Raw genomic sequence first — 26,826 nt, forward strand, 5'->3', positions numbered from 1 at the left:
TACAGAGTCGGCTCTCCTGAGGGGACTCACTCTAGCTCAAGAAAGTCACTCTTCAGCTATAAGCAACTTCCCTGAGGGGTGCAGTGGGCCTTCCCAGGCACTAGGGAGAGAGGATGCTGGTGTCTTCTGTCTTCTGAGACTGGCCAGCTCAGAGGAAGAAGGATAAACATTCATCTAGAAGCAAAGGTGGGGCTGTAGCCAGAGCCTGGCGTGGGAGAGCTAATGGGAAACAGCTTGTTGGAGGGAGGTGGACAGAATTCGGGAATGGCTAGGGCTGGGCTGCTGAAAAGGGGGATGGGAGAGGCAGGCTGATTGAGACCAGCTGCTGCTCTTCTGTCTTGGAGATCTTTGGACTCTGCCCGGGGCGGGCTTACACCCTATTCTGGGTGACTGGGAGCCAGCAGAGGCTGCCTGGGGCATCTCAGGCTTCTCCACCACCCTGACTCGCGGAGCCCTCAGAAACAAAAGACCAGAGGGGACTCTCCACCCACCAGCCAGACGCCTCCTCCCCATCGCCAGCCCCCACCCCCTGGCTGCTCCTGCCCCGGAAAGGCCTGGAAGAAGAGGCCAGGGAAACAGCCCTGCCTACTCTCCCCCATCCCTCCATCCATCCAAGCACCGGCATCTGGAGATCCCATGGCCTGGGCTCGCTGGGGCTGCTGCCCCTGGCTTGTCCTCCTCTGTGGTATGTGCATCCCGGTCTCTCCCCCCCGAAATAGGGAGGGCATGTCCAGCTGGAGAGCAGCTCTGGCCTGTCCCCTCTGGGCTCAGAAAGGGAGTAAGGGCTGGGGCCCAGATTGTCTCTTTTTTTCTTGGGTCCCCTGTCTGTCTTGAGGAAGAGGAACCCCAGGGCCAGTCCTTGGGGCCCTCAAGACTCAGGTCAAGTCTGGTTTGGCACATTTCCATTCCACCTGCTAAAGAAAAAATGATTTTGGCACTTGTTAAAAGAGTAAGGAAGATTTTATTCAAGACTATTGCCATAGGGGCACTACAATAGGGGAGAACGATTGGGCTCAAATCTGAATACAGCAAAGAGGGCTGAGGACTTATGGCCCATGAGAAGAGTGAGGGGGTCAGTGGATGGAAAATTACTAACAGGAGACATCTAGGGAGGGAGAGTCTTGCTAAACCAACTTAATAGGCAGGCCAGGGTGATCAGATATCAAGGGCAGGAGATGAGGAATTTGATCAGAAATCGAGGGTGATCAGATATTAAGGGTGGGGGAGTCTCTCTAAACTGACTTAGCGGGATTCTTGCTCTCTCTGGGTGATGCTGGTCCAGCAAAGACAGAATGGACATGGAATGCCAAAGTCAAGGCCTAGTTGAGAAGAGCATTCAGAGGAGCCTAACTAAGTTTGGTCTTTGTGACCCCTACAGTGCCCTGTTTGTCCTCTTTGGTCACAACTAAGTGCTTAGCTCAGCACCCTCCATACCCACTCCACCTCCAGCCCTAGTGAGGCCTCCCTTCGCTTTGCTCTCTGTAAGCAGGGCCCTGCTCATTCACTAAGCACCCAGTTTCTGTGCACCTCCCCAGTGCCAGGCCCTGTCCCAGAGACCACAGAGTCATTCGGCTGCAGAGCCTCCCCTTGGGAGCCACAGCCCTGGCCTCACAGAACAGCAGATCTGAGGGTCCAGCGAGACAGAGGTTGGCTGTGTTCTGCTTCTTGTGTTGGCGTCTCAGCGCCACCATTTTGCCAGAGATCCGTTCCTACAGAACTGGGGGCTTATTTTCTTACATCAACAGTAAGGATCTCATCTCCTCCTGAGACCAAGACAGCCAGGCAGGGCATTCATAGCGTTAGACCCCAGCCAATCTCCTTCCATCTGTAGCTCAACTCACTCAGAAGGTAAAAGTATAGTGTCTCCCCAAACTCAGACCCCCATTACCCTCTAGGGAGATTCCCCTTAAAAGAGGGGGGGAGACTACAGGGAAGAACTATCAGAGACCACTGGACTTTCACAGTGGGAAGGCCCAGATCCTGTAGGACTTAGCCCAGTGCCTGGCACACAGTAAGCACTTAGAAAATGTTTTCTCAGTGTTACAGCTCTTCTAGAATTTGTCTAGCAGGTTTTCTGGTTCTTATCAGAAGACCCCCACAAAAACAAAACAAAAGAAAATGTTTGCTCAATGAATACTGGATAACTCTCCTTAGGTCACACCAAATTTGGGACAGAGCCCAAATTGGAAAGCAAGTCTCCATACACTCTGTTGCTTCTGTGGCACTACCCTTCCATGGTCGGCTTTTTATACGCAGAAGCCTGGGTTCAAATCCCTGCTCTACCACTGACTCACTGTGGCAAAACTTGGGCATGTTACCAAATCTATCTGGGCCTCAGCTTCCTCCTCTCTAGAAAGTAGACAATAATACCCACCTCACAGCATTGTCGCAAGTATCGAATGAGATACTACAGAGAAATCGCTGAGTTCAGTGTCTGGCACATAGTAGGAGCTCTTTAAATGCTACCCCACCTTTCCAAACCAGGAGACGATGTTGGACTGGGATCGACTGTCTTACTTACGTATTTAAAATGAGCCTGGAATGATAGGCAGAGATTTGGATAGTAAGAAGTGGTACAAGTGGGCCTTGAATTTAAGTAAACCCAATATATATAAAATTAGATTTAAACAAGGGTAAAACTAAGGTGTGGATGATTATTTAGCAAGATCTTCTAGAGCATTTCAAAGAAAATTTGATTACAAAAATTTAATTTACACACAACTTTTCCAGTTCCATAGATCCTGAAAAGACTCAATTAGATTAGAAAGGCAAAATTGATTTAATGAGCACTAAAACCCATCCAAAAGTGGCAATCGCTTGTCGATGAAACAGGTTTCTTTGATTGTGACCCAGGGTTCCATCCAATTCAGCCTGATTTCCCATGAAATGTGATTATTTTCCTACTCAAGTAGAGTTGGACAGCATCTTGGGATTCAAAGGATGGAGTCTCTGCGGGGACGGGGAGGGGGGTTGGAGGAACATGTCCCTGCGCTCTCTAGGAGCTATCTGGTCTCCAAGTGACCCTGGATTTTTCTCCCGGTTTCTAGCTTGTGCCTGGGGCCACCCAAAGTCAGTGGACCTGCAAGGAGAGGATGTGAGAAACTGTTCAACCAGCCCTCCGGTGAGGCCCTGGCCCTGGCCCTGCCCCGCCCGGCCCCGACCCCACCTCAAAGCTCCCATCGTCCTCCCCATCCCCCATTGGCTTAGCGGCTAGCCTCTCCCTCCACCTGCCTTTCTCCTGATTTCCGGACTCTGGGGCCCCTGTTTCTGATTAACATCCCTCGGGGCGGGCAGCGCATTCTCAGGTGTCTGACATCCTCCCTCCTCCCCCCCATGCTTCCCTCCCTCCCTTTCCCACTGCAGGTTATCTACTTCCGTTCGGGGCTGGTCCGGGGCAGCCCCGCTAAAGGGAGGGAGGAGGGGCGGGAAAGAGGGCGGGAGGCCCCTAGCTAGCCTTTGGCTGAGGCTAGGCAAAGGCCAGGAGGAGGATGGGAGGAAAGAAAACAATTCTCTCGAGGAACAGGTTAAGAGAGGAGGGAGGAAGACAGAGGGCTAGAAGAGCCAACGACAGGGCAAGAGAGGGAGGCCTAGGGTGTGAAGACTGGGAGAAGGCCCGGCTTATTGGAGCTGAAAGGTCCTCAGCTTTCTGGCTGGAGGCCAGAGTGGTTCTTTCCACAACCAGAGTAGGGCAGAGCTTCTCTGGGCAGGGGCAGGCCAGAAGGTGAGAGCTGGTGGGCTTGCCAGCGATTCATTCTGCCTCCGGACCAAAGGGGTACATCTGCTTGCAGTGTCAACTTTATGAGACCACTGGGGCAGGCAGGTGGGTGGGCAAACCACCTTACATTTATATTAAAACAAACATGGATATATGGTTGAGTAGAAGGCAAAACAAACAAACAAAACAACCGCACACTTTTTATTTTAAAGATAAAACAGCCTTTAAAGAAATATCTGGCTTGGATAAGAACTTTCTGGACAACGTCCCAAAGTGCTAGGGGTACTCATTCACTCTCCTCTGCATTTGAGACCAGTGAGTGTAAACTTGAAAAAGTCCGCAAGGTAGGGTTGCCAGATCAAATATAGGATGCCCAGTTACTTCTGAATTTCAGAAAATGAATAATGTTTTCGTATAAGTATGCCCTAAATAGTACATGGGACATACTTATACGAAAACATTATTGCTGTTTATCTGAAATTCCAACGTGACTGGGTGGGTGTCCTGTATTTTTATTTGCTAAATTGGCACCTCTACCCCAGGGTATCCAAAGAGGACCATCCCCTTGGCCGGGCCCAGTGCCACGGCTCAGACCCCTGTAGTTCTCACCCCCGCCATCCCAGACTCAGGTCCCGTTACTGTCACAAAGGGTCCCTCTCCAAGCTCTTCAACACCCCCATCTCCACTCAGCCCAGGCACCTTAATCTAGACTAACCCGTAACAAGAGCTGCCACCCTATCCCTCTGCAGGCTGGCCCAGCCTACCCAGCGCAACCCCTGCCTATGCAGAGGCTGGTGGCTCCTCTGGATGCTGGGGGCCCAGGCATCATTCTCTCTAAGCAGTGTGTCTGTGTGTGTGTGTGTGTCGTGGTGTCTTCCTGTCACCTGTCAGTACCTCCCAGTTACTGCAGTCAATACCACAGCGCAGCTCGTGGCCCTCCGCCAGCAGATGCACACCCTGAATCTCTCTGCGTACATTGTCCCCGACACGGATGCCCACATGGTGAGGAACGGCTCCTCTTTCCCCAACCCTGCCCTCTCTGCTACCCGGGGTTGGCCTGTGCAAAGGGAAGGAAGTGGAGAGCTTGGACACGGGAGTTTTAGAGCAACTGAAAGAATATACACCTTTATATAGGAGAGGAGACATTGCCAAATCTCTTTGACCTCAGGCAATAGAGCTAGAAACAACTTCAGAACTGATTATGATCGATTCCTAGATGGCAGATCCAGAATGAATGTTTAGGGCCCCCTTTCCCTAGGAGGTTACAATGTGGGCTGGGAAATGGACTGGAAGAACTCTAAGCTCCCTTCCAGCCCAGCCCTTCCCACAACCTGATGGACAGAGCATTGAAATGGTCCAGAGTCCCAAGTTTGGACTATACCAGTTTGGGGTGTAGGGTGGGGGCGGGGGAGCAGATAGGAAACCAGGTGGTCTGAACAAGAACTGCTTTTCCCAAAGCAGCGCCCCTGCCCACCCGTCCTACCCTTTCCCACCACTGGTTCCACCGCCACTCCCTCCACCTTCCCAGCACCAGGTCTCAAGAAGATTACTTGAATTAATTTTCCCACCTGCTGGGAAGGGCTAAGAACCTTGGGTAAGTGTCTGAACTCCTCTGAGCTTCAGTTTCCTCTTCTGCAAAATGGGAATAATGAGCTCTGTCTCCAGGATTATGAGGATCAAAATACAGTAATGTGTAAAGCTCTCTGCAGAAGTTATTTATGATGTACCCAGTGTCCTATGCTAGACTGGGGAGGAAGGGGGACAGCAGATGGGGAGAGCCCGGAAGAACCAAAAGTCATGATCCCAGATTGCACAGAATTTGCATTCTGGTCAAGGAGACAAGACTCCTGTGCAGAACAGTCCAGTGCTGGACTGTGGGGTTGACTCCAAGAAATATAGTTGTTCAAAGGAAGGAAAGGTCCTGAGGGCTGGGGGAGTTCCAGAGGGCTTCCTGGAAGAGGTGCCCAGCATGCTTGGGCTTGTAAGATTCGTTGGATCTGGTCAGACAGAAAGAACTAGGATGTGGTTGGGGGCCTTCCATGTGGAGTCTGACTCCACAAAGAAGGCTAACAATGCTGTTGTTGATTTCCTAGAGCGAGTACATTGGTGAACACGATGAGAGGCGTGCGTGGATTACAGGCTTTACGGGGTCCGCAGGTGACGGCTATTACCCAGCCCCCGTTGCTTCTGTTGGTAAACCCAGAGGTGGTCACAGAGGCCCTGGTGTGGCTAGTTCTCAACAGCCAGGACCCCAGGACCTAGTGTTCAGAGGCCCCTGCTACTCTCTCTCTCTGCCTTCCTTCCACCAGTCCAAAAAGGGTCACCAGAGCACACATCTCATAGCCCCCAGCCACATTTCTGCATGAAGCAGATGGCCCTCCTGGCTTCCTTCCCATGCGCACTGCCTCTGCCGCAGCCAGGCCCAACCTAGAACTTTAGGCAAGGCTCTCTGGGCTCCATTTCTGGGACAGTTTCTACTTCTATGTCTAGCCAATAGGAGCCTGCTGATTCCCTTCACACAATGGCTCATCTGGGGACAAAGTTTTACTTTGCCAGTCCTTTTATAGACAACATCACCTCACGTGGCCAAATGAAACACAAACATAGAGGCTTTTATGCGGTCCCCGTCTCTGAAGGGGCCTCCCACACTGATCCTGGCCCCTTGAATGAATCCATGCTTTCCTTGCTGATCCTTAAACATTCCTCCCCTGGGCTTCAAGCTGCCTTGCCCATCAGGGGCCCTTCTTCTCTTTGCCAGTGTCACTGGGTTTGTCTTCTCTGCCTGTCCTCAGATAAGCCCTGTGAGCCACCAAGTCTTGATACTGCCTACCATACCATCTCTCCTGAGGGCTCCTACGTGAAGCATTGACTCTTTTTTACTGCCAAAGCAGACCCCACTTGTCCTGCTAAAAGTCCTAAAGGCCGCCTTAGGAGAGGCCCTTAATACAAAGCAGAGATGACTGACCCAGCACTCCCTTTCTGCTGCCTTCCCCTAACACTCTCTTTAATATCTCCTGCCTCACTTCCCTCTAATGGAAGAGAGAAACTCTTTCCAAAGGCCCCTCATAATACTCTCAGAGCTAGCACCGTATCGCACATGCACTAACTAAAGCCATGCTCCTCACCTTCCCCTTCACCTCCAAGTGTGTCTGTTCTGCCCCAGGAATCGCAGCGGTGACCATGGGGAAAGCAGCTCTCTGGACTGACAGTCGCTACTGGACCCAGGCTGAGCGGCAGATGGACTGCAACTGGGAGCTCCACAGGGAAGGTAAAAGGGACACACAGATTTGTCCCCTAAGCCCTGGAACCTGAACTATGTTTGGGAAGGTACAAGTGAGGAGGTGCATGCAAGGCCATGCTGAGCCCCTGTGGGAAGCATGGAAAATTTGAAGCCATCCCTAAACTTTGAGGCTGCTATCAAGGAGGATGCACATGGCAGGACTGTCACAGACAGAGGCCTGGCTGGAGGGCCTGGGACTGACCCTGGAGATGACCTCTACATTCCTTCTTGTCTTTCTTTCAGTTGGCACCACTCTCATTGTCACCTGGCTTCTCGATGAGGTTCCTGCTGGAGGGCTTGTGGGCTTCGACCCCTTCCTCTTCTCCATTGGTAAGTTCTTCCCACAGTCCTGCATTTGTCCACACCAACAAGGGTGACTCAGCTGCCCTGGGACGTAAAGAAGCATACCTTAGTAGAAGGAGGGGCAGGGTGACTCTAAAGATAGAGTGTTTGAACCTGCGGTTGCAAAATATTTTGCAACAAGGATGTATTCATGGATTGTGTAATGAAAATATATTTAAAAGAATGAATACGTTTTTTTTCTTTAAGTCATGAATGCAGAGACCCAACCTAGAAGACTCAGGGAATCATTAACACCTAGCAGATGAATAGGCTAGTATGTCCTTGAACCCAGAACCATCCTCCATGCCCTATTAGTGCCCAATTAGGGCACTAGAATCACTTGGTTGCCCTCTTCTAGAAGGCAGCTTGGAAGAGTGAAAGGAATTGAGGGGGCTTCTGAGTAAAGCAGCACAGTCCCCTCCGCAAAGCTGGCCAGCCTGTGCTCAAGGATGGAGTCCTCATGAGAATGCTCTGGAAGGCTCCCGCTTCAGAACTGGCTTTCCAATGGCCTGAACATCACCATTCCTTTGGGCTGTGACGTTGAAGCTCAGTTAAAATGGGCAGTACCAAAAAGAGGGCCGGCCAGCCATTGGCACTTGAAAAGACTAGCTTAGTTAGCCAATTGACTGTGGCCGGCAATGGGGTGGGCTCAGGGCGATTAGGCTTCGAAAGCGGAAAGAGGAAGATAAGGTAAGAGGACATCCCCTGGAGGGCCAGGCTGCATGGACAGGCTCTGGACAGCTGGGGCTACAGGTGCAGAACAGGAGGCAGAGCGCATAAGGACTAACTTGGCCTGGGTCACAACTTTTCCTGAGGTGTAAATGGGCAGGGGACAAGTGACTCCTTCCTTTCTCTGCAGACTCCTGGGAGAGTTATGACACGGCCCTCCAAGGCTCTGACAGACAGCTGGTGTCCATCGAAGCCAACCTCGTGGACCTGGTGTGGGGGTCAGAGAGGCCTCCGGTTCCAAACGAGCCCATTTATGCCCTGCAGGAGGCGTTCATAGGTATTTCCTAAGCCGCTTCTCTTTCCCAACTTGTAGCAACACAGGTCACCGCTGCTGCTCCTTTGGCTGAAAAATTCATCCTAAGAGGTACCAAAGCAATGGTTCTCGAACCTTCGTGTGCACTGGAATAGTTTAGGATGCTTGTTTAAAATGCAGATTTCTAGGCCCCCTCCCCTCAGAGGGTAAATCAAAAGGTCCTCAGACCATACTTAGAAAATGCTAGAATAAAGAGTGTTAGGATTTAAAGTGAGAGGGAGCAGTAAGGGAGGAAATAAGGGAGTCAAAGAAAGATGAAAAAAAAAAAAACCCTTTGAAGAGAGAAAAAAACATAACATGAGTTGCTTATCTGGTAGTGAAGACCGGTTTGTATTGAATCATTCAAACCTTTACTTCTGGGCCTTCTATGAAAGGAATTTAGATTTGAGATAGATGGGGTTGGGTGGGCTGGGATGGACAAAGGAAGCAAATTAGGGTTCAAGTTTTGGCCAGACCACAAAGGAAAGTTAACTGTACCCCCCCAAATTCTAACATCAATAATCTTGACCCCGTTGACACCATCTAAATACGTCATAGAAGTACAGTATGTTCTACGATTCTTGTAAGTAGTAACTAAAATCCTGACCAGGACCAGGCTACTAATTATGAATCAGTGTCTTGGCCACCACCACCCCCTACCTCCCTGGGAATTCTGAATGAGCCAGTGGACTTGGATTCCTAGGAATATTGGGCAATCTGAAAGGCCCCTTCCCATACACAGTTCCACGCAAATTTCTTGTTTGGAAAGGGGTCGAAAAAGCAGGAGGGAAATTTCAAAATAGCAAGTCTGATGAAACCAGTTAAAACTGTGTCCAGTTTTCTTTATCTGTTCTGATGTAACTTGCAGAATCATTCTTTCTGCATCTCGATACAGTTTTTAAAGAAACTTGCTATCTAAGCCTGTTCAATCATAAATAAAACTCACCCCATTCAGATAAAAAAGGGTGCAGTTATGTCGGGAAGAGGAGGAGATAAAGGGGAAAATCTTTCAGGGACTGGGAGAGAATTTGCATGGGTTTTGTCTCTTCCCACAAGTGAGGGGATGCTGAGCTGTTGCTAGTCTTCAAGGAAAAGCTATCCAGAGCCAGAACTGGGCCTGGAAGCCCAGGAACAGAGTTCCTGCGTCTCTAAGCTTATAAAGATGAGAGAGACTTTATCTCCAGCAACTCATAGGTTTTAAAGGGGGCAAAGGGCAAAAGGAATAACATTAAGAGTTAATAACTCAAAGATACCTGTAATGCATCAGACAATTTAAATTGGCTTTCATCTGTTTTCTCAAAAATGTGTCACATCCATGAACCTTGAAAACATAATTCTAAGTGCAAGAAGCCAGCCAGAGAAGGCCCCGTATTGTATGATTCCATTTGTTTGAAATATCCAACGTGGGCAAATCCATAGAGACAGAAAGTAGATTAGTGTTTTCCAGGGGCAGGGGAGAGGGGGGAATGGGGAGTGACTGCCTTTTGGGGTGATGAAAATGTTCTGGAATTAGATAGTGGTAGTGGTTGTGAAATCTTGTGAATATTTTTAAAGCCACTGAACTGTACACTTTGGTTAAAATGATAAACTTTATGGTTTGTGTGTTTTACTACAGTAAAATAAAATAAACCTAAAAAATGTATCACACCTGTTTGCATAAAGTTTTTTTTTAATGGCATTAAGTTATTTATGCTAATCTCTGGGCCCAGCTGGGACCCTGAATTCTTATGAGCTTCTGCCAGCAAATTCTTAGCCCTGCCCAGGGGCAGGCCCTTTATATGCATCACAGGGAGCAGGAATCAAAGATGAAAACTAAAGGCCTAGAACCAGGATACACGCATCCTAGAAAGGACAGCACTGTGACACAGAGTTTAAGGACAAGTTTGGAGACAGAATGTTAGCAAGAAAGTCCAGTGTCTGTACAGACTAAGAGTGTGAGCCACGTAGTCAAACAGACCTGGTTCAAACCTCAGCTCCACCCCCTGCCAGCTCTGAAACCATAGATAAGTCATTTCACTTCACTCTCTGAAGCCTCAATTTCCTTATCTGTAAAATGGGCCAAGTAAGGATGAAAACAATGTACACAAAGTGCTTAGCCCAGACCCATGGCTTAGTAAGCACTGGGTTACTGCAGGTGGGAGGCTTGAACATGGCCCAGCCCCATCTCCTTGCCCTTCGACTAGGGCTGCTCTCCTGATCTCTGTTCTGCATGCTTATTTATTGAGCAGAAAGTTAGGCCAGACTTAGCATATGCCAAGCCACCATTCCACGTGCATTACAAATATTAATTCATTTGATCCCCATAACAAGTCTATTGAGGTAGATACTATTATTATAATCCATCCCCATTCCACAGATGTGCAAAATAAGACACAGAAGGGTTACGTAATTTTTCCAAAGTCACCCAGCTAGTAATGGCAGAGCCGGGACTTGGACGCCGACAGTCTGTATCCAGAGCCCATGTCCTGAATGGCCACATGAGTAAGAGTTTAGTTGAAGAAAGGGTTCTACTGCTTTTAAGGAAATGGAAAGGGAGCCCTCTCAGGAACAAAGTGGCAAAGGGAAGGGATGTTGCTTACACTTTTTCTGGGCTCCTTCACTCCTAGGGAGCACCTGGCAGGAGAAAGTAGCTGACATCCGCAGCCAAATGCAGGAGCATCGCGAGGCCCCGACTGCCGTCCTCCTGTCAGCGCTTGATGAGACGGCCTGTGAGTATGGATTTGTGGACACAGGTGGGCGCCTGGGGAACCCCCAACCCCCAAGTCTCCTGGGCCCTGCAGTGCAGGACTCCTCCCCTGACCACCATGTGCCCCCTGGTTCTGAGAGCTCTGTGGCCGTGACCTGTGAGAACTAAGATGGGGTGGCAGGAGAAGTGTCTGCAGAATAAAGAAACCAGGAAGCCCAGAGCAAGCTGGGGCCAGCCCACAGGCCACTGGAGGAATGGACCCACCACAGCGGCAAAGGCTTCTGTCTCATGGCGGGGGAGAGGCCCAGCAGACATCTCCCAACAGCCTGGCCACGACCCCCGGGCACTCACACTCCTGGCTTTAGCACCCAGTGCAGCTTTGTTCTGTCCCAACATGGCCCAGGGCTTTACCTGACCCCAGCACTGGGCTTCAGGTATGCTGGGAACCTGCTGACACTGTACTGACTGCTGGCTAGGTATCTGCAGTCTTCTGGGAGAAAGGGTCCATAGCTCTCATCAGCGCTTCAAAGACCCCCCAGGAGACTGAGAAACAGTCAGAGGCAGATGTGCAGGCGTGCTGCTGGGAATCTTTGGGGACCAGAGCAAACGGTGGGGCAGAGGTGTCACATGTTCCTGCCTCCGGCAGATCGGCCTCAGCTAGTCCCCATCGGTTATCTTCCCCAGGGCTCTTCAACCTGCGCAGCAGTGACATCCCTTATAACCCCTTCTTCTATTCCTACACGTTGTTCACGGACTCCTCCATCAGGTACGGCTTTTCCTTGGCTTACTGTAATGGACTTCCTCCAACTTCCACCCTCCACTGCCCCACCACTTGCCCTGCACCAATATGCAGCCTTCCCATGAGCTTGGTGCCCGCCCCAGCAGGACCCCCTGGGAACCTCCGATGGCTTTTCCTGACCCCTTGACCTCTGTTCCCTCGTACTCTAAATCTGGTCTCCTTAGCTCCTTGGCGCGGGCTTCCTCTAATCTCCTGGAACAAACGGCCTCTGGTCCTTTGCATTGACCTTAGAAACCCTCAGGACCCTCCCCGTCTTCCCTCCCCACCAAGGTTATTTGTAAACAAGAGTCGCTTTAGCTCCGAGACCCTGCAGTACCTGAACTCTAGCTGCACGGGCTCTATGTGTGTGCAACTCGAAGACTACAGCCAAGTCCAGGACAGCGTCAAGGCCTATGCCTCAGGAGACGTGAGGATCTGGATCGGGACCAGCTATACTACATACGGGATCTATGAATTGATACCCAAGGTGGGTTTGCCAGGTGCCAGCTTGTGCCAGGCACCGCCCCACTCCTCCAGCTCTCCTAAATCTCAACCTCAAGTGGGGCCACAGCCTCTCGGCCATTCAGGCAGTTGGGCAACAATGGTGCAGGGAGTCCCCTTCCAGTCCTCCCTGGAAGACACGGAAGAAGAAGAAGCAGGATATCCATCAGCAGAGAGCTCAGAGATTGTTGAGGAGGCCAGAGAGAGTATGGCCTGGTGGAACAGAGGCTGAGTCCTGGCTCTACCCTGAACTGGCTGTGCAACGACCTTGGACAAATGACTTAGCCAGTCTGGGCCTCTGTTTCCTAACCTGTAAAATGGCAATGCGAGTCCCGGCCTCAGAGGAGCTGCTCTGAGGAGCTTTCGAGGAGAGAGTGCATGTAAAGCCCAGTGCCTGGCACACAGCAGGTGCTCAATAAATGGTAGCTATAATGATATGTGCAGGAAACTCATGCCGACAGAACAGCCCATCAACTGGGGGGCCAGGTTCTGGTCCATCCCAGAGCGCTGGTGGGATTCAGGGGCAGGAAGGGGGGTGGGGGAGGAGGGCTGGAGGGAAGGATAAGCTGGGCACAGAAGACTGGGAAAGACCTGCAGAGCCGGAAAACACAGGAAGGAAAAGTCATTGCCACTATAGGGAGCGGCAAGTCTCCCCTCGGCCGGGCTTTCCTGCCAATACTTTTCAAACACCGCTGTGCCCAGGCGGGGCCCCCAGACCTCTTCCTCTCTGCCCGTGACAGGAGAAACTCATAGAAGACACCTACTCCCCAGTGATGGTGACCAAGGCGGTGAAAAACAGCAAGGAGCAGGCCCTCCTCAAGGCCAGCCACGTAAGTCCCCAGCAGGCACACTAGCCTTCTGGGAGCTCCTCGTCTGAGGGGTGAGAAAGGACGCCCTGCCAGAGGAGCCTGAAGAGCCCCTCAATGAAACAGAGAAGTGGACACCAAACTGTTGGGCACCCGCCCGTGCTTCACCCCATTAGTCCCAGCATAGAACAGTGGTTTAGAGCAGGGCCCCGGAGCTAGAGTGTCTGAGTTCAAATCCCAGCTCCTCCGCCCACCTCCTAGCTGGGTGACCTTGGGCAAGTCACTTCACCTCTCTGGGCCTCAGTTACCTCATCTGCAAAATGAGGATCATAACAGTAATCTACAGCATAGGAGTGTTGTGAGGATTAAATAAACAAACATATATATTAAATAATATATGATAAATATTAATATATAATTAATATGCTTGAAATATTAATTATAATATATAATCATATATAAATGTGTGTACATATATACATTTACATACATATGTGTATATACGTATAAATATATAATACTATAAATGTACAATTACAGAAATTATAGAAGTATATAATTATATACATATAAATATAATTATATACATATAAATATAATTATATAATTACATTAAATAATTATATTCTATAGATATATTTTTTGCTTTGAGCACCGCCTGGCACATTCCAAGTGTGAAATAAGTGTTAGCTGTAACTGGCAAGAGGATGGCTCACTCTTGGATATTCCTGTTAAAATCAGGATAAACTGCCTCGTTTTTAAAAGCTTTTTCTTACGGACAATTTTAGACATATACAAAAGTAGAGAAAATGGCATAATGACCCCCATGCACCCTCACCCAGCTTCAGCAGTCATCAACTCAGGGCCAATCCCGTTTCATCTACAACCCCACATTCATTATCTCCACTCCTCACCCTCTGCTGCTGGATGATTTTAAAGCAGATCCCAGATATCATATCGTTTCTTCTGTCAACACTTCAGTAAGTATCTCTAAAAGATAAGAACTCTTTTCAAAACATGACCACACTATGATCATATATATAAACATTAACAAGAATCCCTTAATACCATCAAATAACCAGTGACAACCCCGGCATTTTTCAATCTCAGCTCCCAGAGCAGCCATCTGCTCTCCGTCATCCTGGAGCCCTGGCTGACCCCGTTCCTCGGCCCGCCCCTCTGCTTGCCCTGCTCCAGGTGCGGGACGCCGTGGCCGTGATCCGCTACTTGGTCTGGCTGGAGAAGAACGTGCCCAAAGGCACGGTGGACGAGTTCTCGGGGGCAGAACAGCTGAACAAGCTCCGAGGGTGAAGGACCACGGCCGTCCTTTTTGGCTGACTATCTTTTAGCATGGGGGTGGGGGCAGGGAGGGGGAATTGGTCTCCTTACTTAGGGAGAAAGGAAGACCCTCCTTGTATTTAGGGGCCTCTCTGGAACAAGGAGTGACGGGTTCTTGGGGGGTCGGGGAGCTGGGCAGGGGGTATTGGATGACATTCCCCAGACCCGCGACAACTTGAAGGGCCACAACACAACAGCGCCCCCTAGTGTCTGCTTCAGGCACCGGCCCCCCTCTCCGTGGAGGAGGCTAGCTGAGGCCAAGCGAGCCCCTGGACCACTTGAGGATATCAAGTTGGGGAGGGAGGGTCCCTGAGGACGCGCTTGGCCCAGGCCATAGGCTGACTGTAGGTCTGAGGTGCAGGCTGCTGCTCCAGGGCTGAGGCGTTTTCAGATACAGGGAGCTAGGTTTCTTTACTCCTGCTTTACCATGAACTCACTGTGGGATGTTTAGGCCTTGGTTTCCCCGTCTGTAAAATGGACATGCAAGGGGAATAGTTGATGTCTACAGTCCCTCCTTCTCTGACCTTGAGTTCTCTATAAGTGAGTCAGGGCTTGGGAAGATGGAACCAAGAGGTGGGTCTGGGACAGCCAAATGGAGTCTGGCTGAGGTAGAGACAGCCGTGACCTTCATTTGCCCTTGTTAGCTATCCTGGGCCCAGCCTAGGCCCTGAGCCCATTCATTGACCATTCCTGCCTTGTACTTTCCAGAGAAGAAGAGTTCTTCTCCGGACCCAGTTTCGAAACCATCTCTGCTAGCGGCCTGAATGCTGCCCTGGCCCACTACAGGTACTTCAGGAGAAAGAATTTTCTAGGGCTCTGTGGGGGGATCCTGGTGTATGTACAGGGGGAGGTGGGGTGGAGAAGGGAATGCTCTGGGATCTGAGTTCACATTTTAGCTTTGAAGCCTTTGGCACTGTGGGGGCTGTGGGGGGGACTGGAGCCCAGTCAGGGGTTGGGAGTGTCCTTGGAATTAAATGGCCTGGGCAGTTTTCCCCTCAGGAGGCTGGGACTTTGTGAGCGCTCAGAGCAGAGAGATCTGGAAGGGAGGCAGGGCTGCTGCTGGATCCTTTTTCTTGGCTTCCTGTGTTATTTATGTTAGCTAATTCTTAAAGCTCACAAGCACATGGGAAGAAAGGCCCGTTCACTCAGCCGGAACCAACCCAAGTGAGCCCAAGATGTAGGCTGCCCAGATGTGTAGCTCATAGAAAACAAACACCTGCAGGCCTGCCTGACGAAATCTGGGGTGCCAAGCTAACCAGATGCCTCAGCTTGGCATGGGTACAGCAGGGCATCAGACACCCTCCAAGGGCCAGCCTGGACTATCCCAGAATTCCCTCCCCTGGCGTCCCTTCAGCTGCCGTGGCCTGGCCCCCTCTCCCCACTAGAGAGTGGCGGGGTAGGAGCTCCTCGGCCCTACCAGCTCTTGCTCTCCAGCCCCACCCTCGGGTACCCTCCCTTCCTGTGCCCTGGCTTCTCAGGGCCGTCTGCTCTCGGAGGCAGCAGGAAGGCAGAGAAAGAGCTCCGGACTGAGCATCTGGGTCCAGGCCCAGCTCCCCCACAGCTTTACTGCATGGCCTCGGGCAGGCTCCTTGTCCTCTGCAGGCCTGCTTCTCCTTCTGGCAAAGGAGATGTCTGGACTGGGTGCTCTCTAAGGCTCTCCCAGCTCCCACAGTCTGGGCTCTGGCCTTTCTCGCCTCCCCGGGGACCAGCGCCTTGCTCAGTGAGGCGCAGGATAAACAGATGTGCACTGAGGACATTAGCCCAGAAGCTCAGTCCCCTCCCAGGGCCCTTCAGGAGATAATGACTTCCCCAAAGGAGTTAGCCTAGAAGGCCAGCCCCCATGGCTGAGGGGTCCTCTGCTTGCACTCAGGACCCCCACCGCACCCAGCTCAGGGTTAGGCTGCTCCTTTCTCAGCGTCTCTCCCCTTCCCAGCCCGACCGAGGAGCTGCACCGCAAGCTGTCCTCAGATGAGATGTACCTCGTGGATTCTGGGGGGCAATACTGGTATGTACTCCCCACCCCCACTTGGCCCAGCTCTCTCAGCTCAGACATCCTGGGCTGGCCAAGAGCCGGCTGAAGCTTTCCCTTCCTGGGAGCAGATTCTTCATCTGAGGAAGGAGAGGCCTGGACTGAATGAGCCTGAGCATCCCTCCCATTTTCACACTTGGGGGTTTCTGCACAGTGGGAATCACACAGAGGCCAAAACAGTGGGGCTGCCCGTGTCGCACCTCTGTGAGACTCAGGAAAGACTCCCTCTGCTCCAGTAAAATGTCGTTTAAGCCCACATATTATTAAACATTCTGGACAGCCATGCTTAGTGGCCCTGCCTGGCTGCACAAACACTGCACCCATATTCTCACCCACTCCTGCACACCCCGGACACGGCCCACACACCACTGGCACCATGCGTCCTCCTCAGCGACCTCTCCCCCAACTGCACGGGTGAGCTGACCATGCCAGGTCAAGGGTAGGGGCAGGATCAGAGCAGCAGGCAGGTGAGAGAAGCAAGCACAGGGGGGTCCTAGAGCACAGTTGGGCCAGGACACATCCATCAGCATGAGTATGTGTCTGTGAGGACATATGTGTGCATGCTCTTCTGAGTGTGGACAAGACCACATATAGGGTTATATAGGATATACGCTATATAGGGTTATATAGGATATACCACATATAGGTTATATATAGTTATATATGCTCCCCTGCTCCAGGACTCCACAATCTGTGTGTCCATCTTGTGCTCTCATTGAAATTAGTATATAATCATGAAGTGAATGGTATCCCTTTAAGTGTGTTACCCTTGTACAGTGCACAACTTGAACACCCAGACATGACAGCCATGCAGAACAGGCTAACCCCATTTCCTTCCAAACATGTGACCAATCATTCACACAGGAGCTGAGATGGGTGGAGCTGGAAGATTTTTCCTTCTCATCTAGGAAGCAAGTGAACTGTTGGAAGCTTAAAGTGGGCGAAAAGAAGGGGTGCACTGAAGTGATGGAGGAGCAAGGAGTATTTCAAAGTTTCCCATCCTCTATCCTGTGGAAATGGTGAATGTGCTAATGACAAAGGCTCCTGGCTTGTTCCTAGCCCAGCTCTGGGAGCCAGCCTGGCAGGCGCTCAGCCTGGCAGCCTTGGCTAGTCACCAGCGCGGCTCTGTGTGTACTTGAGATGGTCAATTGCAAAGGGGAAGTGAATTTTTGGGGTGTTGCTGGATTGGGGTGTGCTCAGAGCAGGGTGAGGCCGGGGAATTGGTCACCTCACTTCCTCTTCTCTCCTTCTGAAGAAGTCGGCCACGCCCTGTAACCTGCTCCTAAGGAGGAGTCCCCAGGGCCCTGAGACCACTTCTCCCCTCCCCCTCTCCCAGGGGTGGCCACAGGTGCCATTGTGGGGGAACAGCTGCAGCTGGTGGTTGGGAGTCAGACTTTTTGGCTTATGGCTTTGGTTCCCTGTGACTTGGAGCAAATCCCTGGTTTGCAATGGAGAGAACTGTGCGGAGAGTCAGAACCTGCGCCAGACCTGGCTTCACTGAGGCCCGGAGACGGAGATGGCCTCATGGCCTCACCTGTGAAGTGGGATAATGGGGCCTGCTCTCCCACCCTTCCCCGGGAGCTGCAAAAGTCTTCTATAAATGGTAGATATATGAATGTGTGAGAGTTTAATGATCTCTCTGGCCCGCTGTTTCTCCGTCTGTAAAAAGGGGACGATCCCCCCCTGCCTCGTGAGAAGCCTGGAAGAAGCTTTTAGAGCCAGCCTGACCCAAGGAAACCCAGATTTACAAAATGGCCACCATGGGTAGTATGGGGGTGGAATATGTATGTGGAGAATCGGGATGCTCAGACCACGTAGTGACTTTGAACTTGACAGCTTGGCAGAGCCCCTTCGTGCACAGATGCTGAAGATGGGAATTAGATGATGGCAGCTATCTTCTTCCTTTCACCTCGCACCCCACCTCATCCCAGCCCCGCCGCTCAGACCCCGGTGGAAACCACACAAGACGCACATAGCCACAATCCCTACCCTGAAGTGTTCAGCAGAGCTGGGCATGTTGATTTTCCTTCTCTGCAGGGATGGAACAACAGACATTACCAGAACAGTCCACTGGGGCACCCCCTCTGCTTTCCAAAAGGTAAGCATCGGACCCAGATTTCCCTAACCACCCTTACCCAAGGGACACCCAAGCAATTACTCCACCAAGAGCCCTTTCATTTTACAGAGGATAAAACTGAGGCCCAGAGAGGTTAAGTAGTTTGCCCAACGTCACACAGCAAGTTAGCACCAGAAAACACAGTGCCCCCAGCTACATCCCCAGAGATATTTCAGGCCACCAACAGCGCCTCAGCCCACGCTTATCATCATCCCCTTTCAGTAAATCAGTGAGCAAATATTTATTCAGTGCTGCCTGTGTGCCTAGCCTTGTGCACTGCAGAAAGGAGGAAGAAAGGCTTCCAGGTGGGGAGAAAGGACACACTCACAGTCTCAGAGGTGGAAAGGAGCTGGAGGTTTTCAGGAATCAGCGAGGGCTGATCCACCTCAGGGAGAGGCTAGGACATGGGCTGTGGGCACCAAGGTGGGGTTGGGGAGCGGGGGGCCGCGTTCATGCATTCAGCAAGCAGACTGTGGCTCCAACATTGTGCTAGAAAGAGAGAGAGAGAGAAAAAACAAACACTTCTCAGGCCTCAAGGAGCTCACCGCTTAGCGTGTTCAGTCCACTGCCCCAGGCTGTTGTGCACGAGATGACAAGCCTGTGCGTGTGCGTGTCGTGTGTGTGGCGTGTGCGTGTGTGTGTGGTGAAGGAGACTCACCACATCACCACAGGGAGTGACCAGAAGAGGCCACTGTCAGCCCACCTCCCTCCCTCTTTCCACAAGGTAACAGCCCCAGCAGAGCAAGGCCGACCTGCCCGATTATCAGGCCTCAACCCAAACCGAAGGCCTTAAGAAAACTAGAGGCTGGTCGTGATAATGGCAATAAGAGCGCCAGCCTCTACTTGAGCGTTCTCTCTGTTTGGAGCACTTTATGTGCATGAGTCTACCTACTCCTCCCAACAACCTTATGATCTGGCACTGTGATCGTCCCGTTACAGATGAGGAAACTGAGGCACAGAACAGTTAAAGTCGCTTGCCTAGGGTCTCAGTTTGTGAATGGCCGAGTCAGGATTCCAGCCCAGGGAGTTTGCCTCCCTACTGTCACGGCCTCAGCTCACCACCACCTCCAAGCGGCCCTGTGGGCCAGCCAAAGAGAACCACACAGACCAAGCCCCAGCTTTGGGCAGGTCCCCCTCGGCCTCCTCTGGCCATCTTCCAGAACCCGGGTGACCACACTTGAGTATGCACCTCCCCCACAATACACCCCCCGACAGGCCTGGGCCCACACACCCCCATGCGCACAGGCCGAGCAGCTGGAAACTCCCCAGGCCCCGCATCTTGGGAGCCACATTGCCTCTCCCTCTCCCACTAGGAGGCGTACACCCGCGTGTTGATAGGCAATATCGATCTGTCCAGACTCGTCTTTCCTGCTGCTACATCAGGTGGGTGTCGGAGACCAGCCTGGACCCAGAGCCTCAGGCCCTGATTTCACTGGGCCCAGACCACCACCCGGGGAGGCTAGTGGGGCCGGGATTATATCATCATCCCACCCTTTGTATAGATTAAAAAAATCCCACCCAGAGAGAGAAAGCGACTTGTCCAAGGTGCCACAGAGGGTTAGGGAGAGAGCCAGGCCTTGAACCCTGGCCTCCTGCCTCCTAGTCTCATGCCGGAGGTCAGAGGCGGGGGAGGTCGCATGGGCTGCAGCAGGCGGGAGGACTCCCGGTGGACGGGGAGGAACTGTAGTAGTGTGATCAGTCTAGGCGATGGGTACAAAGCAGAGTGCTGGAGGGCGTGCATGCTAACCTGCCCCTCAGCAGCCACTCTTCGCAGGTGCCATCCTGCTAGTTGGCTCCAGGACAAGAGAGCAGCATGGGGCCAGGTGGACGGCAGTCGGGGGTCCAGCTGACTGACTGGAGGCCATCTCTCTTCCAGGGCGAATGGTGGAAGCCTTTGCCCGCAAAGCCTTGTGGGACGTTGGGCTCAATTATTATCACGGGACAGGCCATGGCATTGGCAACTTCCTCTGTGTGCATGAGTGTAGGTGTCTCCCCAACACTGCCCTGGAGTCCCCCCTCTTAGGAAGGAGGTAGAGCATTTCGCAGGTATGGAACTGACCGAGACCCACAGAGGGTCAGTGACCCACCCAAGGTTCCCCAGCCGGTATGAGGTGATGCTTCACAGGGTAAGTGAGAAATGCTGGCAGCTGCCAACTCCTGCTGCCTGCTTGGCATCGGGGAGGGCCCCAGAGAGAGGAGTGGCGGGTCAAGGCCTAGGGGCTGACTGGCATAGACCCCAGAGAAATCAAAGCCAGAGCCCATCTGGTCTGTACCAGCCCCAGGAAGGGAGTGATGCCCAGGGATCCCCAGTTACCTGCTATCCCCCAGAGCCTGCTAGTTTCCAAGCTGGTGAGTACAGGAGAGCTGACATGCCTATGTCTCCCTTTCCAGGGCCAGTGGGATTCCAGTCCAGCAACATTGCCATGGCCAAGGGCATGTTCACTTCCATCGGTATGGCTCTCGGGCTCCTCCACCCCCTCCCCACCCCAAGAATAGCCCAGGACTGCAGTCTAGGGAGCGCCAGCCTTCAGAGAGCAGGCCAGGCACAGGCACTCCCTCACCTCCCCACTCCCAGCCCCAAACAGCTTGTCACCCCCAACCCTTAACCCCTTCAGCTCATACCCTCATTTTGCCCTTGGGAGTTGGTTCCCATCTGTACCTCCAAACTCCGGAGTCTCCAATCAAATGCTGGGCCAACGGGACAGTGGCACACAGGGAGATGGGAATGCCTCCGGACCTGAAGGGGCTCTTAAGTCATCCCTGCTGGGCCACAGGGGAGGGTGGGGATCTGAGGCCCGGTAGGGTGCCTCTGAATAACCAATGAGCATCTAACAAGTGGCAGGTCTGCCTGAGCCAACGGGGGACAGGGGTGGGGGAGTGGGAAGGGTGGGGTCGGGGGTGGGGCAGTGGGGAGGCAACCAGGCAGCCAGACCCTCCAGCCATTCCTCAACTGGTACATGAAGGCCAGGCTTGGGTCCTCCCCCTGCTTAATGCCACCAGTGTCTCTGTGTTTCCCAGAGCCTGGTTACTATCAGGATGGAGAATTTGGGATCCGTATTGAAGATATAGCCCTTGTGGTAGAAGCAGAGACCAAGGTAAAGCGCCACTGGGACAGGCTGGAGGTGTGCACAGCATGACAGTGAGTTTGGGCTGTGTGGGAGGTAAGGAAGGTCAAAGCAGAAGGGCATTTAATGTGTGGGCATGAATTTATTTGGAGTCCTCCTTAACTCCAGAAAAATACCATAAATCAGAGTTTCTCAAACCTGTTTGCACATTACAATATTAGAATCATCTGGAGAGCTTTGTTTTTAAATGCCAATGCCCACGTCCCACTCCAGAGCAAATGAATCAGCGTCCTTCCCCGAAATCAGTGGTTCCCAATGCACAGAATAATCACCAGGGGAGCTTGTTAGATATAAAGATTCCGTATAATAGCAACCAACAAGATAAAATACCTAGATATAAACTTAAAAAGACTTACATGGAGAAAATGTCTACTGAGAGACATAAAAAAGATTTAAGTAAATAGTGATCTCTGGAAAGAAGCTTCAATATTATGAAGATGTCATTTCTCCCCAAATTAATCTATAAATTCAAGACAACCTCAATTTCAATGCTAACTGGATACTTTTGTAACTTCACAAAAGGACAGTAAAGTTTATTTGTAAAAATAAACATGCAAAGATAGCGAAGTAGCTAGGAAAATTCTGAAAAAGAAGAGCAAGAAGGGCAACTAGCCCTTTCAGATGTTAGCACATACTTGGAAGCTTCCAGAATGAAAACGGTCTGACGCCAGAGATACGAGAGACAGAATAGTTAGCCCAGAAATAGACCCTCTAAGTTCCATAAAGGAAATGGGAATTTAGTTGACAATAAAGCTGGTGTTTCAAAACAATCAAGAAGAGAGAGATTGTTTAATACATGAGCAGGGGGCACAAATGGCTGATCCTTTGGGGACATTAATTGAAGAACCTCACTGTTACACCCAAATCAGATTCCAAATGGATCAAGATTCAAAGGTGAAACCATAAAGATCTAGAAGAAAACCTATATGAGTTCATTTATAATCCCAGGATCGAAAAGGGCCTTTCTATGCAAGACCCAGAAACCGTGAAGAAAAAGATTGGTGACTCTGACTAAATTAAATAAAAAATGTCTATATGGAAACAACACCATAAACAAAGTCAGAAGATGTATGACAAATATAGCACATATGTCAGAGAAAGGGTGAATTTCCTTTTATTACCACGAGCTGTTACAAATCAATAAGACAAAACTAGGGAAAACAGAGAAAACAGGCAAAGGATATGAAGAGGCAATTCACTAAGATCAACACAAATGGTCCATAAAGGTGAAAAGATGCTCGGGTTTAATTCTTTTTTTTTTTTTTTAATTAGTGCAGATATTTATTTATTTTTTTTAATTGGTTTATAACATTGTAAAAATTTCAGGTGTACATCATTGTACTTCTATTTCTGCATAGATTACATCATGTTCACCACCAAAATACTAATTACAACCCATCACCACACACATGTACCGGATTATCCCTTTCACCCTCCTCCCTCCCCCCTTCCCCTCTGGTAACCACCAATCCAATCTCTGTCCCTATGTGTTTGTTTATTGTTGTTATTATCTACTACTTAATGAAGGAAATCATACGGTATTTGACCTTCTCCCTCTGACTTATTTCACTTTGCATTATACCCTCAATGTCCATCCATGTTGTCACAAATGGCTGGATTTCATCGTTTCTTATGGCTGAGTAGTATTCGGGTTTATTCTTAAAGAAATACAAATCAAAACAACAATAGAACCCCATGGTTCACCTATCTGATTGGTAAAAATGAGAGACTTTGATGATCCCCAGTGCCGGTGAGTCTGTGGGGAAACGGGCACTCTACTGCTATTAAAAATGCCTGTGCTTTTCATCTCAGCATTCCCTCTGCCAGATATGTACCTTCCGGATATAGTCCCCAAAGGTCACCAAGATAAGTTTATGCAATGATGTTGATTGTAGTATTGATGGTAATCGTTTAAAGAGTGGAAACAGCTCAAATATCCATCACTGGTTAAATAAATCATCATCCACATACTGTGGACCTTTATGCAGCCCTTAAAAAGAATGAGCTGGATCTCCCACTGCTGATATTGGGCGCTGCCCTAGGCATACTGCTAGGGGGGAGAAGGTACAGAAAAATGTATTGTAGGATCCATTTTGCATGAATTTCTAAAATATATACATATATACACTGTATATGCCTAAAAGGTTTTCAAGAAGAAAACCGGGCAGGGAGAAGACTTTCAATTTTTATTGCGTATCTTTTTGTAGTTTGAATTTTCTAAGCATGTACATGTAAGAGCTCTCTGGGAGATGGGAATTATGGGCTGTTTTTTCTTCTTTATACTCATTTCTATAGATGGATCAATTGATAGACACATAGACAGAGATGTAGAGAGACAGAGATAGAGATAGAGTAGATAGATATAAAAACCTAACACTTTTCTTAAAATTGTTTAAATGTAGGCTCCTAGCCCTGCCCTAGAGAGTCTCACTCCAGTGGTCTGGGGGTTGGGCCCTGGAATCTACATATTTGACAAGCTAGGTGCAATGGATGCACACACTTTGGGAAACACACACCTAAGTCTAAATTCGGAATCAGGAGGGAAGCAGCAAAGGCAGGTATAAGTGGTAGACAGGTAGACAGTCTCCCAGTGGCCAGGGGCACAGTGGGAGACTCAGGCCTCCCCTGAGTCTTGGGCTTGACAAAAGTCAGTTCCTTGTGCCCTCGGCGTCTGGGTGGAGTGTTGTTGCCCTCCCTCCAGCCTGGCTCCTCCTCCTGGCTCATTTCCTGCTTTCCCACCTGCCCTGTGGCCTCTCAGTACCCAGGGACCTACCTGACCTTTGAAGTGGTGTCCTTTGTGCCCTATGACCGGAACCTCATCGATGTCAGCCTGCTATCCCCTGAGCAGGTAAGTGCCCCTCAGCGCTGTCCACCTGCTGCCCGTGAACCACTGACTGCCTTCTCCCCCACCGTGGGCCTCTCTCACCTCTGCTCCCCCTATCCCAAGACCCTCTGCCCCTTCCCCTCCCCTGGGGGGCGTCCACACTAGTGGCACCTGTAGGCACACACTGGGGCATCCCTCCCCCCTTCGCCAGAAACCCAGAGCTTCTAGAACTCTCCACTCAAAGCAGCCTGCCCAACCCCAGGTAGTGAACTCCTGGGAAGTCTGAGACTGGGTCTCTGGACTCTGCCACCTCAAGTCCTAGAATTATAAGCAATCCCTTCCTCTCTCTGGGCCTCAGTCCCCTCTTCTGTTAAATGGGGATGATAATGCCTGCCCTACTTACTCTCATTCCTGGGCTGGAAATCCATTCCCACCCCCACCCACCCGGTGAAAGTCACTATGACACTCAGCTGCCACCATGGTGAACTGCCTCTGAAAAGCCCCAGAGAATGCCTGTGGCCTGGTGATGGCTGGGGACCTCTGGGGTACCTGTGGGGACCTGGGCCAAGGTGGGCAGCCCAAGGACCACAGCAGAGGACTGGATGGCACCAAGACCTCACCTCTTGGCAGCAAGGCCTGGGGAGGCCCTCACCTTTCCTACCCTTTGCAGCTCCAGTACGTGAACCGCTACTACCAGACCATCCGCGAGAAGGTGGGACCCGAGCTGCAGCGGCGCCAGCTGCTGGAGGAGTTTGCATGGCTACAACAGCACACAGAGCCCCTATCTGCAAGGGCCCCGCACAGCGCTTCCTCGGTCTCTCTGTCGGCAGTCTCCGCTCTTGCCATCCTCAGCTGGAGTGTCTAGAGGCTCGGGGATCCCCTGCTGACCCTCTCGCTCAGCTCCCCTCACCCTGCACCACCCATGCCCCAAGAGCCCCAAGAGCCCACTGCCTGGAAACTATTGCCCTCAGCCTCCTTCTCCAGGACCAAGCCCTGGGGATGCAGGGCTCCTTGGCCCCAGGCAGGCCCCACTCTGGGCTGGTACACCTCACCCCAGCCCCAGGATAGGAAAGCCAGCTAGTCCCTCCCCCCCTCTCCCCGTGAGCCCAAAAGGCCTAACCTATAACCTGGTAGAGCCTGCTGCCACTGCTCTCCCCCCAAAAAAGGCCAATATGGCAGTGCCCTACCCCAGGGCCACCATGGCCCTGGGAGCCCTCCCTGTCACCACCTGCTGGATATAACCAGAGCTGTTCCCACCCATGCCTGTTCCTGAATTCTTGGTCTTTGCAGGCCCTTGAGGCTGCCTCTGGCCTACTTATCCTCAGCCCCGCAATGGCCTCCACAATGGCTGCAGCCCACGGACTGAAGAAACAAGGAGCTCCCTGCTGTGCCTGTAGAGGGAGAGGAAGGGAGGGTGGCTGAGTCCTCTGGTTGCATACTGCTATCCCAGGGTCAGGGAGACCCATCAGAGAAGGGGCACATAGAGCAGCCCCCTCCATGTGTGAGCCCATCACTCCTAAACCAGGGGGGGCTCCATGCCAACTGACAGGATACGGAGTTACACCATGGGAATTTGGCCGTGGGGTAGGAGGGAATGCAGGGTGCCCTCTGGAATAGGACCCTACCCGAGGGTGGGAACTGCCTGAGCAGTGGGGCCCAGTCACTATCCCAGACTTCCCAGCACGTGGGTAGCCCTTTTGACTTTCCGAAGTGCAGCCACAGTATCCTCCGGTATCCTTGGATGGCCTTTAACTTGGGTGGGCACAGTCTGGTTTCCCCATTTTATAGACAGGAAAACCGAGCTCCGGCCAGGAGTAGGACCTGCCCAAGGACCCATAGTGTTTGGGTGGGAGATGCTGGGGCCAGAATGGGCCAGCAGTCCAGCTCTTTTGTCCTTCAGCACCACACAGAATCCCTTAGCCTGCCTCCCAGCCCCCTCCTCATTCGCTGAGCTCACTGGGGGGTGGGGGCGGTGAGAAGAGTTTTCTCTGGCCAGCCCAGCCGTTAGCCACCTGGGCTCACATCCTGCTAGATGCTTAAAACAGCCTGGCAACGAAGCCTGCCTCTGGGTTTTGCATTGTGTCTGCTGTGTTGCCGGGGACTGCTGTACCTGTGGCTTTTGTGGTGGGGGAGGAAGGGGAGGGGATGAGGTGGGGGCGGGGATGTGAGGCTCCCAGAAGCTCTGTTGGGGCGCACATGTGCTTGAGAATGTGCATGTGAGCATGCGTGAGTGTATGTGTGTGAGCGCTCATTTATTCGCATGCA

General features: G+C 51.5%; 1 protein-coding gene and 1 non-coding gene across 3 annotated transcripts; both read left to right on the top strand.

Moving 5' to 3' along the window:
* Positions 1 to 450: 450 nt before the first annotated feature.
* XPNPEP2 (X-prolyl aminopeptidase 2) lies at positions 451 to 26,684 on the top strand. Of its 2 annotated transcripts, XM_058536695.1 has the most exons (21): positions 451 to 685; positions 3,048 to 3,121; positions 4,607 to 4,717; positions 5,809 to 5,872; positions 6,879 to 6,983; positions 7,239 to 7,325; positions 8,197 to 8,343; positions 10,965 to 11,066; positions 11,729 to 11,810; positions 12,114 to 12,309; positions 13,064 to 13,153; positions 14,327 to 14,436; positions 15,176 to 15,253; positions 16,401 to 16,472; positions 18,534 to 18,594; positions 19,926 to 19,995; positions 20,489 to 20,593; positions 21,004 to 21,063; positions 21,631 to 21,707; positions 24,496 to 24,585; positions 25,232 to 26,684. In XM_058536695.1, the coding sequence occupies exons 1-21, from the start codon at positions 637 to 639 to the stop codon at positions 25,424 to 25,426; spliced, it is 2,025 nt and encodes a 674-aa protein (XP_058392678.1). In that variant the 5' UTR covers positions 451 to 636; the 3' UTR covers positions 25,427 to 26,684. The 2 variants fall into 2 exon arrangements, with proteins under 2 accessions (XP_058392678.1, XP_058392679.1); XM_058536696.1 differs by lacking the exon at positions 20,489 to 20,593.
* On the top strand, positions 2,036 to 2,097 carry LOC131401539 (U7 small nuclear RNA). Its single transcript, XR_009217733.1, has one exon. It is a non-coding gene; the product is annotated as a U7 small nuclear RNA (small nuclear RNA).
* Positions 26,685 to 26,826: the final 142 nt, after the last annotated feature.

Source organism: Diceros bicornis, chromosome X (genome assembly GCF_020826845.1).
Source record: "Diceros bicornis minor isolate mBicDic1 chromosome X, mDicBic1.mat.cur, whole genome shotgun sequence".
NCBI lineage: Eukaryota > Metazoa > Chordata > Mammalia > Perissodactyla > Rhinocerotidae > Diceros > Diceros bicornis.